General features: G+C 38.5%; 1 protein-coding gene across 3 annotated transcripts in view; it reads right to left on the bottom strand.

The window, feature by feature from the left end:
• LOC149116261 (ephrin type-B receptor 2-like) overlaps positions 1 to 19,815 on the bottom strand; it is a 20,204-nt gene extending 389 nt beyond the window's left edge. The window contains exons 1-18 of one of the 3 annotated variants that reach the window (XM_089283596.1): positions 18,738 to 19,815; positions 17,865 to 18,136; positions 15,959 to 16,577; positions 14,524 to 14,571; positions 13,809 to 14,171; positions 10,484 to 10,689; positions 10,232 to 10,295; positions 9,450 to 9,558; positions 8,783 to 8,856; positions 5,504 to 5,680; positions 5,055 to 5,165; positions 4,422 to 4,609; positions 3,699 to 3,818; positions 3,382 to 3,452; positions 2,952 to 2,992; positions 2,295 to 2,391; positions 1,123 to 1,222; positions 1 to 566 (exon numbers count right to left, since the gene is read on the bottom strand). The exon at positions 1 to 566 is cut by the window's left edge and continues 389 nt beyond it. In XM_089283596.1, the coding sequence (XP_089139722.1) occupies positions 504 to 566; positions 1,123 to 1,222; positions 2,295 to 2,391; positions 2,952 to 2,992; positions 3,382 to 3,452; positions 3,699 to 3,818; positions 4,422 to 4,609; positions 5,055 to 5,165; positions 5,504 to 5,680; positions 8,783 to 8,856; positions 9,450 to 9,558; positions 10,232 to 10,295; positions 10,484 to 10,689; positions 13,809 to 14,171; positions 14,524 to 14,571; positions 15,959 to 16,577; positions 17,865 to 17,996 (2,583 nt within the window). In that variant the 5' untranslated portion in view covers positions 17,997 to 18,136; positions 18,738 to 19,815 and the 3' untranslated portion in view covers positions 1 to 503. Of the gene's footprint in view, positions 567 to 1,122; positions 1,223 to 2,294; positions 2,392 to 2,951; positions 2,993 to 3,381; positions 3,453 to 3,698; positions 3,819 to 4,421; positions 4,610 to 5,054; positions 5,166 to 5,503; positions 5,681 to 8,782; positions 8,857 to 9,449; positions 9,559 to 10,231; positions 10,296 to 10,483; positions 10,690 to 13,808; positions 14,172 to 14,523; positions 14,572 to 15,958; positions 16,578 to 16,741; positions 16,891 to 17,864; positions 18,655 to 18,737 lie in introns of those variants that run through there. The other 2 variants (XM_089283597.1, XM_089283595.1) reach the window with 2 other exon arrangements.
• Positions 19,816 to 20,166: the final 351 nt, after the last annotated feature.

Here is a 20,166-nt window from a genome sequence, read left to right as displayed (position 1 = left end):
TTATGTACTAAGTATAGCATTCTTTTTTATATCATAAACAGGTAAATTAGCCACGAGTCTCCGGGATTTTCTAACTTTTACAGCACTTGAGACAGCTACTTACTCAAAGTTTGGGTAATGCTCTCCACTGGACAAATCACTATGTATTTAGTGTTGGGATAGCAAAGTTTGTGTCGTCACCCTTTCTCCAGTGATTTACCCGTTGGATAGCGTTATCCACACTCACAAAGGGTGCCGTTTAGGAATTATGCAATATATCGTGCCATCTGTCCAGGAAGTAGCAAATGTTTATCATGCCAGATCGGATGAGAATTTTAAAACTTGCAAACAATCTGTAGTCGAAAAGCTATACACGTTACTTAAGAATTGCTGATGGGGTTTCCTTAGCAATCGATTTGATGGGTGTTACTAAACTTTTGAATAAAATGAAACTTGTCAACACTATATTTCTTCAATCAAATGACGTGTCTTCTCCATATATTCACGATCCTCCGTCAATCGTTCTACGTCACCACGTCAAAATTAACATAATCCTTGTCATCATAAACTTCCAAATTCACATATGTCTGCAAATCAAAGAATAGATAGATAAAGAGATTAGACCTTCGACCTTTATGTGTCTCTGCTGATCAGTGTAACGGTTAAGGGAGTCAAAACCAGTGATGATACAATTGTATCGTTCTTCTCTGACTGCCAATACTTCATTTTGGGCCGAAATCCGTCAGTTATTTCAAACTGTTTCGGATAGAGTGGTCGAATTTTTGTTCCTGATTCAGGCCGAAGCTTCTTATTCGTTTATCACCTAACATTGATGTGCAAATGGGCACGCAAACGTTGTTTTTGACAGGCCGCTTCAAGACTAAAGTACGTTGTTTGTGATTTGGTAGCAACATGTCACCTCAGGTCCAGTGAAAATTGGCCGCGAATATCTAGCTCGACTTTTTCTTGGTAGATATGCTTCATATTTACACCCTCCTCTCTTACTCCCCGAAAGGAAAGGTTTATAGACACGGTGGATAAAAGCCACACAAATTGCTCAATAGGACAACAACTTAGACAGTGTCGGATTGTCCATTTCTACTGTGTGTGCTACACTGACAAATATTAAGACACCTTACAAACCTTGTGGTCATCCAGAAGTCTTCTGACCGCAGAGCAAAGCCATCGGAACGTTGGTCTCTTTTGAGGTTTTTCTTCCCAACACTCGGTCATGATGGAGTAACTGTAAAGCAGTTATGAATATACGTTATCTGCCGGCCTTGTTCGGTCCGTATTGGGAAAATATGCGCCCGAGGACATGGTTTTTACCAATACGGACCGAACAAGGCCGGCAAACAAAGTGTTTATTTTCTCTCTACGGTATTGCTTTGAAAGCAACTTTTGTATTCAATTTTACAGTGGAACCCCGCCTTACGACCACCCCGTTAATACGACCATCTCGTTATTACGGCCACTTTATTCTGGTCCGAAAATAAGCTCCGACAGTCATCTTATTATTTAAACAACCCCTTTAATACGACCACCTCGTTAATACGACCAATCTTCCATGGCTCGAAGGTGGTAGTATTAACGGGGTTCCACTGTAATTAAAATCGTTGAGTTCAAATCGGGCGCACGCCTGCGTTGAACATTTCGGGCCCAAAAAGCCGGTAGTGTTTGCAGAGTTTGTAGGGCTGTTTTAAATTAAAGTGACACAGTTTAGGGAAATAGTACGTTTAACAAGGTTAGTGACAAAAATTGATGCTTATGAAAAAGAAACGCACGGCTTTAAAAATCGAAAACGGCTTTATTTGCTGCTTTCTTTGACTCTTTGTCGAATGTTTACATTGTACGCTGTTTTATGTTGTAGCAAAAAGCTCGAAACGTTGTCAGACTTGGGAATTTCGCAGCGGTCCGTAACCGGGGTCCGCATAGGATAATCCAAACCGCCGGAGCGCGCGCGATTAGCCAATCAGATTCAAGGATTTTGGAACCCGGACCGCTCTGAAGCTGGAAGAAAAAATAAAGTGCATTATTACGACTGCATTGCCTCTCTCTCGTTCTCTTAAGAAGGATTTTCGACCTATTTCTGTGTTGATTTCGGAAAGCCTACTGAAACAATTTTAGATGGATTTGGAAATCTCAAACAAATGGTTTGAGAGCCAACCACATTTGGACATAAAACACTGAGGATGGAGATGGTGTAGAATGTGCATGGTAACACTCGAACACGCTGGTTTGCAGTTTTCATTTCATTTTTCCTGGTTTTCCCATAATTATAGTTCAGTCAGTGAGATGCAATGGAAACCACTCACAGTTCAGCAGAGATGTGTCTTGGTCTAGGCATTCGGTATCCTGTCTGCAACAAGCCAGCCACTTGTCGAGAAGGTACACCAGGATATGGTGATTCACCTTAAAACATTAAAACATACTTGATGACATTTCACACTTTAATGACTCATCACAAGGGAAGCAGTTAACTTTGTTTCCCAAGAATATCAATGTTTGAGACTTAGGGTCTAATACAAAATGGTGGTCGTCAGTCAGCATTCGCTGGCAACAGTGCTCTCTTACCCTTACAGTGCCCTTTTGTTACCAACTTAGACGCTTTTGGCGGGAAACATTTTTCCTATCAAAACGGTTAATGTGGTTCAGAGATATCATGCACGAATTACTCTGGAGGGTATTTTACCTGTAACCAACCTTTCATCACAGCAGTCTAGTTGTGTTTTCACTTTGTTTAAGCTTGTTACGATGCATTATCATTCGAGACAATTCAAATATCCTTTTTAGTTATTCATCTATTTTGTCAAGAATCAGTTTACTATACAAGATTATTGAGAGCAAAAATAATATACTATATATAAAGCTATGGGTTTTTTTAGCATCCCCTGAAAATTTAAACTGCATAAACGAAAGGATGTGAACGGCGAAGCTGTGTTTACTGGCCTTCTGACAAATATTTTACTTACCAACAGTAAACACCTCCCACATTACTATACCGTAGGACCATCTGTAAAGCACAAATTTTGTGATTTCAGTTTAAGTCTTCCCACTTTTCAACATAATGCGGTGTTCTGCATCATCATTGATCGACATTACGGCTGCTCTTTTTAGAGTTCGTTACATTACATACGTAGCTAACAATATGCTTTATTTTCATGGATGTATTTTCCGCAAACAAAGAGTGTTACGGGTTGGTGGAATTATGTATGCCATTCTATAACACTTCTTATAACATTCTTATAACGCAGACAGTGACGAAAACATCTTCAACCTTTCGTTATGATCCCCTTTCACATGATGAAATTTGTAAGGTTGTTTGACTGGTTATTAGATAATAAATGAAGCACGAGGGCTGGTAAAACATGACGGCTTTATTAAATCAAGGCTTGAACTTACACGTCACTCATAGTTGTAGATTCACCATAGAAAAGTGCCTCTGGGGGCATCCACTTAACTGGGAGACGCGCCTTTAAAAAAAAAAAAACAGACAAAAACAAACAAAAGAACAAACAAAATATATAACAAGGTATCGACGATCAACAGAACGAACGAACGAAAAACGGAAACTGAGGGAAGGAATGAAATAATAACTGAACTATAAGGAATTGGTCAATTGATCGTAAAGTCAATCAATTGATTGATTGATTGATTGATTGATTGAATTATTTAGCTGCATCTGAGCTTAGTTTTGAGCGGTTTATTTTTGCAATCACCTGAGTTCGTCTCGTGTAAACATCTTTCTCCAGACCACGCGCCAATCCAAAGTCGGAAATTTTGCAGACTTTGTTCTCACCTACTAATACATTGCGGGCGGCCAAGTCACGATGAACAACCTGAAACACAGAGCAACATGAATCTCTTTCAAGGTCAGCTACCCATTTCTCCTGAATATCGATCAGGCACGTGCCTTGTTAACGCCAACACTGATCCTAGTATTGTAACCATATTTATGTGCTGAAATAAGCGAACTGCATGTGATCCTAATATTGATCCATAATCTGATAATAATGTGAGTTTCCGAGTATGCTTGCAGACTTATTGACCAAAAAAGTGTACTGACAACATCAAATGTCGGACGTCCTCTCTGTCTAAATCTCTCCAATGTTAACTATGCTATCTGCTAGGGTTGCTTCGTGTTTGTTTTTGCTGTTCAAGCTAGACTACTGGTAAAATATTGTATTATTTCACGGTTCCTTCTGTAGAGAGTTTTTACTAGCGTGGCCAACGATTATGCAAATTTATTAGAACAAAAGAAAGTGACTACATAAGAGAAGAGTAAAACTCCCACAGGATTAGTTTGGTTCACCAAAACATGGCCGCCGTTTCATTATTTGGGGATACCAATATGGCTGCAGTGACGTCATGTGAAAACCCTCTATTGGAAGGAAACTTGAAATGACTACTTGATCGTTTATACTACTAGATAAGCGGTGTACCTTCATTGTTGCCAGATAGTTCATACCATCTGCTATCATCCAAGCAAAAGATAACAGATCTTTTTCAGTGAGCCTGGAACTTGGTCTTTTCTCCCCGGTGTTGTACGTGTCCTCATGTCCTCTGCTCTTGCGCAGGTATCCCAGTAAATCACCGCATGGTAAATACTCCAAAACAAGCAACATCGGCTCTGAAATGGTAAAACAATACAAAACTAAAACGACACTCACCTGGACGTGAAAGTTTGCTAATTAATTCACCGATGAAATCTCATGGCGATAACTTAAGATTGTGAAACAAATCCTACAATTTATGATGATGATAATCTAGTGACAGAGCGGTGGTGTTATTATGAATTCATGTAGGCGACGTAATAAAACAAACATCACTTTCTAGATAGGCCTAGTATACTCGTAATGTTACATCAAAATCACGTCATTTAGGGATTTCTTGTAAAATACTATTGGCTAAGAGCCTTGCAACACAACTCATTCATCTTCCGGCAAACAGTAATTCAAACAATATTTCTTTAAGCGCAGTAGCACCCTCCCTTTAGAAAGAAAAATAACAAGAAGAAATGCTTGCATTAAAAGAAAAAGAAAACATACAGCAAACTGAGATTAGCATGAATGTACCTTTCTCAATGCAGGAACCAATCAGTCGAACAACATGAGGATGAGGCTGCAAAGATTTCATGACGTCTAGTTCACTGAGCATGTCTTGTAAGTCCTTCGGTGAAGCATTGTCTAGATCAAGTGTAAAAAGTTCTCATGAGAAAGAGGGTCAGTTGTTGCTTGAGTCAACGGCAAATTCGAATCAAGGGAGAGCAAATCCTGTTTCCACTGATCTGTCAACTAACTTCTTTAGTATAATCCCGAAAAAAAGCAAAAATTATCCTACGGCTACTCTAAAACTATTTTAAGTACACTTCAATGCCATCAACGCAAACAATACGTATTGGCTGGAGCACGGAGTATACTGCGGGGGATGCCGTTAATAGCTGAAATTTGAAATAAAAAATTAGACTTATTGATAATTATCAAATTAAAACTCATCAACTGAAAAAAGCAAAATGTATAGCTACCTTTCAGGCTTTTTACCGCAACTTCTGAATGCGAAGCTCCGTAGATTGCCTTGGACACCTGGCCAAAGTTCCCAGTCCCAAGCAGTCTCACTAATGTTATTTGGTCACGGTCGAGATTAAAACCATCACAGATGTCATCGATATTTTGGTATGCCGCCATTGACAACATCGTAATATCTAAAGAAAACATTGACGCCTTTTGAGATATCAGCAAGAATAAGTCTGTTTCCGTTTGGAAGTAAATGATTTGTAAATTGTCATAAACGTCAACCAGCGGGTTTTTCTTCCCATACTGAACGTCGACAAACGCCAACACCAAGCAGGTCTAACGACCAAAAAGAGGATATCAGCTCACCGTTAAAGGCTGGTTTTCACTAGCGACGGAGTCGAATTTGGAGTCGTAATCAGAAACGAAGAGCGATACGGTCTAGTGAAAATCAAACTGACGGAGTTGGAAGGAGAACACTAATTCTGCTTACGACTTTGTCTCTTATGACCTAGTGAAAACTACATTGTCGGAGTCGGAAGCAGAAGCGGAAGAATAAGCCAATCACAACGCTGAATTCCACGCCATGTGATTGGTTTGTTGTTACGCTTCTGCTTCCGACTCCGACAATCTAGTTTTCACTGAATCATAAGCGACGGAGTCGTGAATGGAATCGGAAGAAATGGAAACGTTCTGATTCCTCCGACTCCGATTCTGTCGAGCCAAGAGACTATCAAGGTAAGAGAGTGAATCCCCCATATAGGTCTTCTAACTAAGGTAATTCCTCTGAAGTTATTTTTAGACATGGTACCCAGTTCTTCCGCGGAATTTACTCGCGCGTTGCGTGGATGTTTTCGTGGAGGATTTGTTTTATTTGTTTCCTTTGTTTTCGTTCCGTCTCAAAGCGAAGGAAAATCTCCAACATTGTGGGGGCGTCTTCTTTGACCATTTTAATTACAAGCAATCGAGCTTCGCCTCTCGCTATATGTTTTAACACATTTCGAAACTTAAATAGGAGTTTAAATAAGAGACAGACGGTCCCCTACACAAACAAAACAACTGAACAAACGGCAAAGAAATTAGTAGACAAAAGAGTACAAAGCAAATTAAACAAACGTCCAAACACAACGCAACCGAACAAACAGATCGGTCGAAAGTGCATACAGACGCTCGCCACCTAAGCAGCAAAAGGCAGTTTAAGGTGGCTGGTACCAGTTTTCTCGTGCGGAAAGTAGATCACCATCGTGCGTCGCGCGTCAGAAACACGCACGATAGAGGCGTGAGATTTAAACCTGCTAGACCAAAACAAATATGGCGGCGCGTGGCTTTTTTCGCGCAAGGTCACTTTTGTACTGTTGGGGACGAAATTCGCATATAAAGGAGGCTTTACCTGTTGGAACAACTTAATTAAGAAAAATTGTTTCGGGAATTCAATGTTTCCCAAATTTCAAAGGAAACTCGATCGATCGTGACAGCCACCGAGAGCGTATAAAGGACTCGCAAAACACAGCAAATCTACCCAGAATTTGTGTAAAAATCCTACAGAGTAAGCCCAGGAGGTTGTCTTTAACGACAACTACAACTGTAAATGATGTTTAAGCAGCAAACAAAACAAAACACCTGTTCGGAGCCCGCTCGCCCGCGCGGACACACGAAGCAGTCAGCGGTAGTCAAAACAGCTCATGAGCAACTGCTAATCTTATAAAGTCTGGATTTTTGAATGCGTGTCTACACGCGTGGGAATAACGGAACTCGCGAGGGCTTTTACATGAAAACAAGCCCGGTGACCCCTTCTTTTTATTGTTTTAATATATCATTATTATTGAGAGGAAGCGTCAAGAAAAAAATGAAAAAATTCTACGGAAAGAAATTTGCACTATGTGCAAATTGTCGTTTTTCCAAGTTTACAAGAAATCGGCTCCGTAAAATTATTTTAAAATTGTTGTGCATTTTCATTTTCTGAAGCCAAAAGATATTGATTAAAAAAAGCTGGGGGTCACCGGGTTAACCTTTTAGTTATTAGTGACATAAGCGAAAAATCAGATCTGGAAAATCCTTTTAGAATGTTGCCATGGTAACTGCTGACGACAAAATAACAGCTGTTTTAGGTCAAGTATAAATTATATAATCCAAACCTACAAAAATATTACAGTGGCCCTGGTCTGCCTTTTTGTTCTACTCTTACAAAGTTATGAGCCGTCAAAAACCTGAAAACTGGTCTGAGCCACCTTTTAAGCAACAACGGCAACAACGCCTAAGACAACGTCGATTAAAAAAACGACTTTACATTCAACCAACGAATCTCGCGAGAATTAAGATTCATTCAGTTTGTCAGAAATATCCCAAACAGAATATATAAGAGAGCGGCAAAATTCGAAAAAGACATTTTAAAAATTGGGCGTAGTATTTCACGTTTTCTCGAATATGCTGAATTTGACCATTTCAAGTTGAACAGCAAAGAAATGAACAAAGACTTATAACGCACGCTTACACAGCCATTGTACTCATTGCTTTGCCGTTGCGGTTGTGGTTTGCTTTTTAAACTCCCAAAAACCGAATAAAAGCTGGATGGAAGAACTGGAGTGAGGTACAAATCGCAGCGGCTGACAGAGCTGGTTGGCGGGATTGTGTTGCCGGGCCTTATGTGCCACATGGCACGAAGAAGATAGGTAACAGGTAAAACCGAATAAATGGGAAAATAATGGACAGTCAAACGAGCACAAAGCAAACGAAAGCCGAGCGGAACAAAAAGACTGTTGGGATTGCAGAAAACATCTCTGCTATAGAAACGTCTTATGGAAATCAAAACATATAAAATGACTCCGCCTTCACCAAATTTCCCGCCAGTTTCGAGAAAGTCACTTGGACCGTTCATGATCACGCATCGCGCGAGTTACGTCCTCGGAAGAACTGAGTACCATGTCTAAAACTAACTTAAGAGGGATTACCTCGGGTAGAAGACCTTTATGGGGGATTCAGTCTCTTTCCTTGATAATCTCTTGGTCGAGCTTTTGACTCCGCTTACTACTCCGATTTTCGATTTTCACAAGTTCGTACTCTCTTACGACTCCCTCGCCAGTGAAAACCAACCAATTTATCATCGCTGAAATCTTAATTAAATATTTCTGTAACACTCCCTAAACGGAAAAGGAAATGTTTCAGAGATATTATCCAGCACATTTTCAGTGAATTGATCTAATGATGTCACACATGGAAAATGCTGAAAACGAAGTAAACTAATTATTACTCCTTATATTACGTTCAACAGTGCATCCGCTAAGATCGAGGCTTACCATCGCACACTCTGACTCCTGATTCAGTTGTTACGGACAATTTGTTTTGTTTTACTTTCTCTTGACGGCGCCTCCTGTTTTATTCAAGTAAGCAACGAAAGTTACATACAATTTGTATCCAATATTTTATTTTAATTACAAGTGACTGACGAGAGAAGTAGCTCGAAATGATTCTCCATTATGAAAGCCTGCTATCTAATATATTGACAACGACTAATGTCAGCATCATGTAGGTAAGACGTCACACTGAAGGTGACAAAACAGTTATTAGAGCGGTTTCTGTTTGAGTGTCGAAAAGTGTAATTGCTTTTGCACTTTCCACAAGATCGACCTAAACTCTAGTGCAACTAATTTTCATCCAATCAGAAGTAAAACAAAAACCAATCGTCACTCGTTCGCACGCGTTTTCCCGCGTCTTGCTTCGAATTCTTATTGGTTCACTGCATTTTCGAATTCTGAGTCCTTTGTGATTGGCTAGAGTGATTACTTTGGTTTGGTTTTACGACACTCGGTTGAAAACTGCTTCACTATAGAATGCTTTATCGCTACTAGCACATAAGCATGTTAAAATCAGCGATAAAAAATCCGAAATGTCATTCGATTCCATCATTGATTTTTACACGGTTATGTGTTACCAAACCTTTGCTTATAGTTACTAGCAACTTACCTTTTGAAGATATTGCAGCAGGCGAAAGAAACGATCAAAACTAACAATAACACAACAAGTCCGACAAATCCGTAAATAATGTTTAGGTACATTGCAGTCTTGGAGTCTGCTGTAAGGAAGAGATATACCACAAATCATTTCATTTATGCACTGACTTATTTTGCCATTTTTTGTTCGTGAATCATTAGTGATCATTTCAAACATTACTTGCTACATTTTTTATCGTGTATTCCTGTTACTCAAAGCCATGTCAATTACCTTCAGTTTCTGGAGCTGTTGTAGCAGTTCAAATTTCAAAAGAGACAAGTATATACATAGGCAATAATTTGGTGCTAATGGTAACCTTGAAATATAAGCAACAGAAAAAATTGACAAGAAAAATCAGTGCTAAAGGAAGAATTAGTAACGCCAGTGCTCCACCTCCAGTACCGAATGCAATTAACTTCAACGTCTTCGATCCATCTGCGGTAGCAGCCAGAAATCACAGATATTTATTCAGTGTTGATCAGTCGTGAGATGAAAGATATATCAACCAGTCAGCTTATAACTCGAGCTGAAATCAAAGTCTATGGCGACCTTAAGTTTTGAAACAGCTTTGTTTTCCTGTTCCTGTTCACGGTGAAGTGAAATACCCACAGTTTTTGTAAAAGTTTTTCCTTCAGGTGATTCATTTCTGTGCTAGTTTTCGTAAGACTAGAAGGAAATGATAAACGTAAAATCATTTACTTGAAAGAGCAGGAACATATTATGTTAATCTTAACTTAACAATTTAATAAACGAACCAGCTCTTAGTGTAAAAGTCTTCGCTCCAGTAGGTCCTTTACCGATGTTGTTCATTGCAAATACCTGAGGAAAAAGACCAAAGCGCCTTATTTAGAACTCTTACGGGTTTTATTTTTTGTCTTTTGTTTGTTTGTTTGTTTGTTTGTTTGTTTGTTTGTCTGCTCACTTTCTTAGCATAAAACTCCAAAATAGCTCTTAATTGCTGACGCGGTAAACTGCTTACCCAATCTATGAATTCAAATTGTACCTACCTGGAATTCATAAGTTTTTCCCGCCATTAGATTGTCAAACTGCAATTCAGTTTCCTGTGTACTTCTTGACTTGATATCTGAAAAGTCATCGTGTCTCATGGACGTCACGTGATAACCTTTAATGACGCCATTCTTCGCTAGTAACGTCCATGACACAACAACGGCTTCTTCCGGTTGTTCAACTGATACTTCGGGTTTACCAGGAACTATATTGTGTAAAATAAACCAATTAAGAGTCCCTGTCCATAAATATGGAAAATAACTCGGCAAGGGCCGAAAATTTGATTTCGCTCATATTTTAACGGTAGATAGGCTAGGGCATGACAAAAACTACTGGATAGTTTTTTTGGCAAAATATCCTTTTATTTCATAGAAATATGCAAATTACCAAATTCCGTTAAAATCGTCATTTGACGCACCATTTTATTAAACAAGTTTGAGAGCTTCGCATGCAAAACCACATCATTCTCCCGTCTTTAAAACACTCAAATGTTTTTGTGCAATGTTTAATTGTGTACTGGGTTGATTTTAGGGAATGTTGCGGTTTTTGTTGGGTGTAAAATAATTAAATTTCGAAGACATGTATTTCATTCACTTAAAAGTACTTCGTAAAAATAATTGATTTTCACCATGTGCGAAACCTTCAAATGGATTAAGCTTCTGGTGGTTGAATCGCAGATGGATGGTCTACAGATTCCTGTAAAACTTTCTTTGGGCAAATGATTGTGAGCGACGCGAGAGCTTTTCAAAGTACGTTAAAATGCAGATATTTGACCGTCCGTCGTCAAATTTCAATTTACGGGTTAGACATATATTTTAGCACGCGCCACATGTCTTGAGCTATATTAAGTTGAAATAGACACAGAGCTGATAATTTCGAAATGTTCTAACCTTATTTGCTGTAAAAGGCAGGTCCAAACGCCGATTTGACGTGTTTCCGTCACCATTCGTCGCACATAAAGCAGAAGTTTGCTTTTGTTTACACAACGTCTGATGTTCATCGCCAACTGTCAACTTGTTTAATGGTCGAATACCATGAATCTATGACCCTCTTTCGACACATATGATCACCACTGTATCTAAGTCAAAAACGGCTAAGTGATTTGTAAATAGTTGCTTGCTTTGCACTCCACCAAAACATTACGTTTGATCATCGTTTGATCTATTGCTGCTTGAATCCTTGCTTGGGGAAATGGGAGGTGGCCGCTTAATAGGGGTTGGCAGCTTAATAGAGGTTTGTGTACCTTGAATGCTTTTTCACCATCGGGTTATAAATTTAGCTAAATTTCTTAGTAAACATGGAGTCAATTCAAGACAATCATGATAGACGTCATTCTCGGAGACTCTGGGGCAGTTAGTGGGGGCGGGAAAAAAGTCTAAAAGGGTCTTCGCCCGAACTTTTTTCTCACCCGTTTAGACTTTTCCCCGCTCCCAATAACTGGCCCTGGGTCTCCGAGAATGACGTCTATAATGATTTTCTTGAATTGACTCCATGTTTACTAAGAAATTTATAACCCGATGGTGAAAAAATATTCAAGGTACACAAACTTCTATTAAGTGGCCAGCCGCTATTAAGCGGCCACCTCCCATTTCCCCGAGGGTAGCCCAAAAATAATTGCACAGCGCGAAAAGACCTAGGTACGAGTTTAGCGTTACAGTATTTACGCAGGGCGTGCAGGTAGCGGTTGTCTAGTAAAAGATGACAACACAGGCAATGGTTGACTATTCATTCTTTTCATTGCTTGATTTAATCTCTTCCTACTCAACAAGATTGTGTGCTCCCTGTCGTTCCAAGCCTTACGGACCTTACATATTAGGCTAAAAATTGTCCTACCCCTACCCCCTAAAATGGGATGACAGCATTGCGTGACGAACAAACAACGAACCGCTGCAAGCAAGGATTCAAACAGCAATAGATCAAACGATGATAAAAAGTAATGTTTTGGTGGAGTGCAAAGCAAGCAACTATCTACAAATCACTTAGCGGTTTTTGACTTAGATGCAGTGGTGATCATATGTGTCGAAAGAGGGTCATAGATTCATGGTATTCGACCATTAAACAAGTTGACAGTTGGCGATGAACATCGGACGTTGCGTAAACAAAAGCAAACTTCTGCTTTATGTGCGACGAATGGTGACGGAAACACGTCAAATCGGCGTTTGGACCTGCCTTTTACAGCAAATAAGGTTAGAACATTTCGAAATTATCAGCTCTGTGTCTATTTCAACTTAATATAGCTCAAGACATGTGGCGCGTGCTAAAATATATGTCTAACCCGTAAATTGAAATTTGACGACGGACGGTCAAATATCTGCATTTTAACGTACTTTGAAAAGCTCTCGCGTCGCTCACAATCATTTGCCCAAAGAAAGTTTTACAGGAATCTGTAGACCATCCATCTGCGATTCAACCACCAGAAGCTTAATCCATTTGAAGGTTTCGCACATGGTGAAAATCAATTATTTTTACGAAGTACTTTTAAGTGAATGAAATACATGTCTTCGAAATTTAATTATTTTACACCCAACAAAAACCGCAACATTCCCTAAAATCAACCCAGTATACAATTAGACGTTGCACAAAAATATTTTAGTGTTTTAAAGACGGAAGAATGATGTGGTTTTGCATGCGAAGCTCTCAAACTTGTTTAATAAAATGGTGCGTCAAATGACGATTTTAACGGAATTTGGTAATTTGCATATTTCTATGAAATAAAAGGATATTTTGCCAAAAAAAACTATCCAGTAGTTTTTGGAATATGAGCGAAATCGAATTTTCGACCCTTGCCGCGAAATTAAGAATTTGTCTGATTTTTACAGGCAGGCACTCTTAAGAACATCAAGTTCCAAGCGTAATCTCTAAAACCTTGAGCACAGCAATTTTAGCACACTCAACAAATTTATCTTCTTCCGACTGGTCGAGAGCAGAACAATAAATCTCGCATAGTACTCTCAATATACGGAGTCGTCCATTAAGTTGCTATTTTAAGCAAGCGAAGCGTATTAACCAAATTTAAACGCCGATTTCAAATATGGGTGAGTCGATGGGAACACTTTTAATTTATATTATAGCTCGTTCACGTCACATTATCACATTTGCCGTGATGCTGTAATATTGCATACACTTGCAGTAAAACCGACCTCTAGTATATCTTTTAAAGCAGTTCTTTCACTTGGGAAACGTTTGGGCTCAAAGCAAAGCAAATCAAATTAATGAAAATATAAAGGTGTCTTATCTGAGTGAGATTTACGTATAGGTAGAGCAATCAGTAATATTAATAAATGTGACAGTATAGTGAACATATTGAAAAACTAAAAAACGTACTTGATCCATTAGTCCTTACGAAGATTACTGCATAGTTTCCTTCAACTCCATGTCTTCGTTTCGCCACTTCACTCACTCTGTTTTTAGCGTAGATTTTAAAAGTGTAATTCTCAAATGACGAAAGGTTTGTTATCATCATCTTTGCCATGTCTAAATCTTCCTTATATGGTAAGTAAGTGACATCATTTCCACACTCTTCATCAACACACTCGTTGTCGTCGTCATTGACACATGGCTTATGACAATCGACGTCATAGTACAAATGAGTCCGGTTACCGGTTATTGCAGGCGGCAGCCATCTTAACCCCACCGCACTTTGGTTGATAAATGCAACGCTAATGTTTCTCGGGACGGTTGGAAGAACTAAAAGCAGCAAAAATCAACTTTTTTATTTATTAGTATTTCAGGATACTATCGAGAAAGGAAACAAGGCATCTTAAAATTAACACGCGAAAGAGCTGATGCCTAAGTACATTTCATGAATATTATTCATACAATAGGTTAACTGATCTCCTAAATTTCAAATTATGGACAATCCCAGATGCATTCTGGAGATTGTGAGGTAATAACTCTGTCGAAATTTAAACATTATTCATGTTAAAAGTGAAGGCACAATTAATGTGTGAATTGATGTTAACATTGTAATGAGTTCTAGATTTCTGAGATCTGAGTCCAGTCAAAATGTATCTCGAATTAATTTTGTAGCATTTCTTACCCGTACAAATAAGGCCAGTCTGGTCATTGTATTTTCCATTTGGACAAGCTAAAACAAGAATGCATCAACTGAGATAAGAAGAACAGAAAGGGAAATAATATTTATTGTACAGCATTGCACTTATTCACGTAGGAACCTTTCACGTAGGGGCCAAACCACCCCCCTAATGTTTCATGAAGGCTATATTTGCTTGGTTTATATATTTCTGAACCAAGTTTGGCAGATGAGCTTTCTTTGTTCTCCAGTTTATTTTAATTTGGAAGTTGTGACAAAATGTCAGAATATGACATCATAATTGATGACGTCACCAAAACGTGCTTTAATTTTTTGTGAAATCTAATGTAAAGATTATGTCATTGGAAAGGCCCTGACTTGAGGAGTAAAATGCCGGAAACCGTTTTTTGCTATGATGATTATTTTTTGAGATATGGTAAGTTAAATATTTTTTTGTTGTCCCCCCCGGAATTTGCTTAACCATACTGTCCTTCTTAAGTCAATCTCTCTGGTTTATTTGTTTCAGTTTTATTCTAGGAAGGCTAATAATCTAGAAAAATAGAAAGCTTGATGTTGTCAAAAATCGTATGGTTTTAGAAATTTGATTTTCGGCTTTGTTACGATGGTATTAACAGTAAAAAAACGGATGACGTCACAGGTTATGACGTAACAAAACTAGTTTTAACGCAATAACACTAGAGGGATAATTTTTTATTCCGATTTTTCTTCTTTATTTTTGCTTTAGTCATCTGGCACATCACATGTGCAACATAGCTGCATTTGCTGGAACAAAAATACAGCTCCAATTTGGGGATTTTTCTCAAGGGGGGGACCCCATATTTTGCAGAGTTATTTTTCATATTTAAAATTGCCATATTTCATTTAATTTTTGTGATATGGACAAAAATTTTTCAGGTTTCAACTCCCTTTGATGTGCTCTTTCGAACACATTGTAAGAAGTATGCATATTAAAAACTTCAAAAGTGGGAAAAAACATGACGTCATCACTGTGACGTCACAACTTTGACATTTACCGACATTTTTCACGTAAATATAATTGGGAATAGGTTTCCTGCTCATCTGCCAAGTTTGGTGTAGAAAGAGTCAATACTTTTTAAGTAATGCGAAATAATGTGAAATACCCAAGAACTGAAGAAACATTTGGGGGGTGGTTTGGCCCCTACGTGTTCAGTGATTGCTACCATGCCGTTGCAAGTTCCACAGTGTTTTCACTGCATTTTAAATAGAGCGAAATAGTACACGCTGGTTTCTGTGGTTCTTCTTAAAAAGAGAGACTGAGCTCAATGAGCTGGTTGCTTCAATATTCCTAAAACAAAAGGCGAAACAAAAAAGCCATCCAAGATAATATGTGACCGTAACAGTCAATCTCGTGTACATTTTTAAGCAAATCGAGTTTAAATCGTGAATGCAGCAACATTACCTTCGCATATCCCTCCATTATTCTCCATATCTTCTTTACAAATACATCTAACTCCTTCAAGTTCAGTAGTGTTCCACTCGCCATTACTGTCACAGTGAACATACAAACTGCCAGATACTTGAACAGCATCTTTGATACAGTTTCCTATCACTCGAATGGTGTCAGAATCATTTGCTGGAGCTACAGTCCTTTGTAGTGACACCAAATTGTTTCCGAGTGTTTCATCAGGGCAAATGTTATAGGTGACTTTGACACAGAACAGAGTACTACAGGCTCCGTAATTATGGAATGCCAAGATAGTATACTGCCCTTTAACAAGGACGTTTATTGTTTCGGAATTTGTCGAATTGATAGCCTGTTTAATTTCTGCCACTCTTTCATACGCTGTTGTGTCAATGAGAGGGTCAGGATAGTTACCTTGATCTGCAATAAACTGGTCTGACTGGTTTACGTACAAGTAAAAAACATTTACGCAGTTAGGACAATTTCTGATTAGGTAAGTGACAGTGATATCGATCCTGTTTGCTTTTTTGACTGTGAACTGATCACTCAACAGCCATTTGTTCGACTGTTGTGAGTTACAAGCCGCATATCGTGTAGGGTTAGTCCGTCTATCCCACTGCAAAAATAAAGAATTATTAACAAATAAACAAACAATCAATCGGTCATCGGTCTGCCACTCTTTCATACGCTGTTGTGTCAATGAGAGGGTCAGGATAGTTAAGTAGATCTGCAATAAACTGGTCTGACTGGTTTACGTACAAGTAAAAAACATTTACGCACGTAGGACAACTTGTGATTCGGTAAGTGACAGTGATATCGATCCTGTTTGCTTTTTTGACTGTGATTTGATCACTTAACAGCCATTTGTTTGACTGTTGTAAGTTAATATTACAAGCCGTATATCGTGTAGGGTTAGTCCGTCTATCCCACTGCAAAATAAAAAATTAGTAACATATAAACAAACATCAATCCGTCATTAAAACTCAAAATCAAGTACTGGTTATGCTATTTGTCTCCTGGGGGTACTCCAATATAAAAAGGACGGGGGTACTCGAAGGAAATTTTAAAACGAGCGCTACCAAGATCCTCTTTTGTGGACATGGTGGGGATTTTTTTTCACTCCTAAGTGGTGCAAATTCTCACTTGTAAACAACACATTAACTGACACTGACTTTTTTCGGTTCCATTCCCTACAAAGTAGAATATAAAAGTAGACACCGACACAACGTCGGATGATTTTTTGAAGGTGTACAATATTGCGGCTGGCCAAACCAACCTTCTTCAGGTACAATGAGAATTTTATATTGGGACATGTTTTTTGTACCATATTTTCGTAATACCGGAAATTCGTAAAACTAATTGACAGTGTATATTAAAGAAAAGCATATGGTAAAATGAAATAATGAAAAACATAATAAAAGGAAACAATTAATGTGTTTCTTCGCGGATGTTCAGACCAGCGGGATCAATTATTCTGCCTTTTTGAATTAAAAAAAGCTTCCCTGGCCTTACGGATAGAGTCTCGGTTGGAAGATATTTTTTCGATGGGGATTAATTGCATGTCGTTATCAGTGTGGGAAAAAATACCACGAAAGCTCCTGCTTTTGAAGCTTAACAACCTAAGAGGTGTCAAACCTTCTTTTTTAAAATGAACGACGAGCACTCCCATCCTTTTTATATGGGAGTTCTCCCATAAAACTCAAATACGCCCCCTCCCCTCGAAATAATCGGGGAGAATTTTTTTGAGAGGAGGAGACGGATGTTCACAAGCTAACTGAACCGTTCACCGGACGGTTAGTAACTGAGCGCTCGTGGAACAGTGGGCGAGACGCTTTTTACCATGGGAAGGGACTGGCTTAAATTGAAGTTCATCATCGTGCTAAAGATTAGCGTTTAAACTTACCCCTGATGCTCCAGGCGGCTTAGCAATCCAAAACCAATTGTGTTCGTCTGTGTTTTCTAGTATCAGTTCAACTGATGACGCTAATGCTACAAACGTCAAGGTGATCGAAAATGCGGTGCAAAACTTCTGCATGTTGATCAGTCATAACTTATAAATAAGAGGAAATAAATAATTTAGTTTGGCAGCTATTGCCAAAAAATTGATATTTTCAAGGTCTTTCAATATGGCGGACGACTGACGAGGTTCGAAGAGCGAGATATATTCCGAACTACCTTATTACATGAAATTTTCGCGACAAGTTAATTTCGCGAATTTTGCGAAATTTAAGTGACGCGAAAATTAAATGTCGCGAAATTAACATGATGCGAAAATTAAGTGACTCACATTACGTCAATAATTAAAAAAGCGACTTTATTACCATTACACACGTTTATAACAATCATTTTGTACTATTCTGTGGTAATGTTCTGGTCCTCTTCATCACTACCGCTTTCCGTCTCCACTCCAGGTAGCACTTCTTTTGTACAATCCTTAAACTGTCCATTTACTGGCTCCTTGTAGTGCTGTTCCACTAGTTGCTTAAACTTTTCAGCTGCCTTGTAGACACTGTGAGAACATCTTTCTTGTTACTGTTTACATAATCAGTTGCGTTTTTGTTTATTTGGACGTTGTTGATTAAGTTGTTTCATCAAATTTAGGGACATCTTAAATAACATTGACAAAGAAATATAGTGTGTCTCACTCAAAAACGCGAAATTAAAGTGAGTCAAACTGCAAAATTTTCGCAAAATCGCGAGATTAAGGTGTCGTGAAATATGCGAACCTCAAAATCGCGAAATTAACGAGTCGCGAAAATTTCATGTAATAAGGTACCTTATTTTTGAAAGATTAAGTGCTTTGAATGTGAATAGAAGACGTGATGTCCTCATCTTATTCTTTTCATTACTCCAACACATTCCTGGCTTTGGCGAGTCAAATTTCCCGGAGTAGCTTTTGTCTGGCATAACAACAAAGATCAGAAATTGCAAATATGTATACACTATTTTTGCAGACAATAGGATAGCTCTCGGAAAACTGTTGGCTTCTCGAAACAGCTGATGTCCAAGGACAAATATCTGAGCATATTTTCGCGCCAAATGGAGGTTATTGTGGTTGTTATCCTTCAGATATCTTTTCGCAACAGAAAAATTGTGTTATTCATATTTTTTCTATAAGCCCGCTTGTTTATAGAAAAGTTTTCACGGACGAGTACTAACCATACAGCTATTTTCCTCAGACGGGCACTCGTCTGTAAATTTGGCTGGGTAGACGCAGTTCAAGGGAAAAAAATTACAGACAAATGTATGCAAAATTAGAATAATTAATTGAGCGTTTTCTAACCAAGCTACATCCTTCAAACTTGGTGAATACAATCTTCTAACTGGTATTTTAACGTTACGATTCACAAAGTGAGTAAAATTCAATCTTGGAAAAAGCTATTTGCCATCGGATTCCCATACAAACACTGTAATTTCTGACCGTCGCTTTTCCCTATCCGTCAAGATGGCGTCGAAAACCGTGATGAGGCCCATTAGATCTGTAGTTTATTGGACCTTTACATTTTGTGGCATTTAACGTACTGTACTATAAACTTAATTACTGGTCCCGAGGGAAACAGCAAGATTCTGTTTACCCGAGAATCTCGACTTTAGTTGTTGCCACGTGACCATAAATCAACCAGTAAGAGTGCGCGTTAGAATCACCTAAACTCCAGCTATATAACAATTCAAGCTATTTCCGTTATGCTAAATTTACTTGCACAATGCCAGCTAAGTTTTCTTGGTCGAAATGAAAACAATGATGAATTGTCGCCGAATTTAAGCTGAACTGAAATCTCATTCAAGCCTTATATCTGTTCTATCAACATCGTTATGAAATGAGAGAATGTTATAATAGACAAACATTTGTGAACGGCAAAATATATTTGCAAATGAAACAAATTAACCTCAAGTGAGCGTCATTGCTGTACATATTAACATTTGTTCTGACCCAGACATAACCGGGGTCTTAGGAATCCGAAATATTTTTCATGTTTGAGATTTATTTGAGGAACTGACTGTTTATGAAATCTCACAACTCTACTTAAAGAAAGGGCATTTACTTTAGACAAAAGCCCTCCAAAGCTGAAATTGACTGAGCGGGCCATAACTTCCACATGGCAACGGAGATTGTTGTGGAGCACTATTTTCCATTAGTGCATGGCATTAATCCAAAAGATGGCCATTTGGATATCAAAAGGAACATCAGTAGTCTGATAGTGAGT

This window comes from Orbicella faveolata, unplaced genomic scaffold, assembly GCF_042242905.1.
Source record: "Orbicella faveolata isolate gen_17 unplaced genomic scaffold, um_ofav_v1 contig_12, whole genome shotgun sequence".
In the NCBI taxonomy this organism is placed as follows: domain Eukaryota; kingdom Metazoa; phylum Cnidaria; class Anthozoa; order Scleractinia; family Merulinidae; genus Orbicella; species Orbicella faveolata.
The sequence above is the reverse complement of the archived record's forward strand: the minus strand, read 5'-3'. Positions and strand labels throughout refer to the sequence as shown.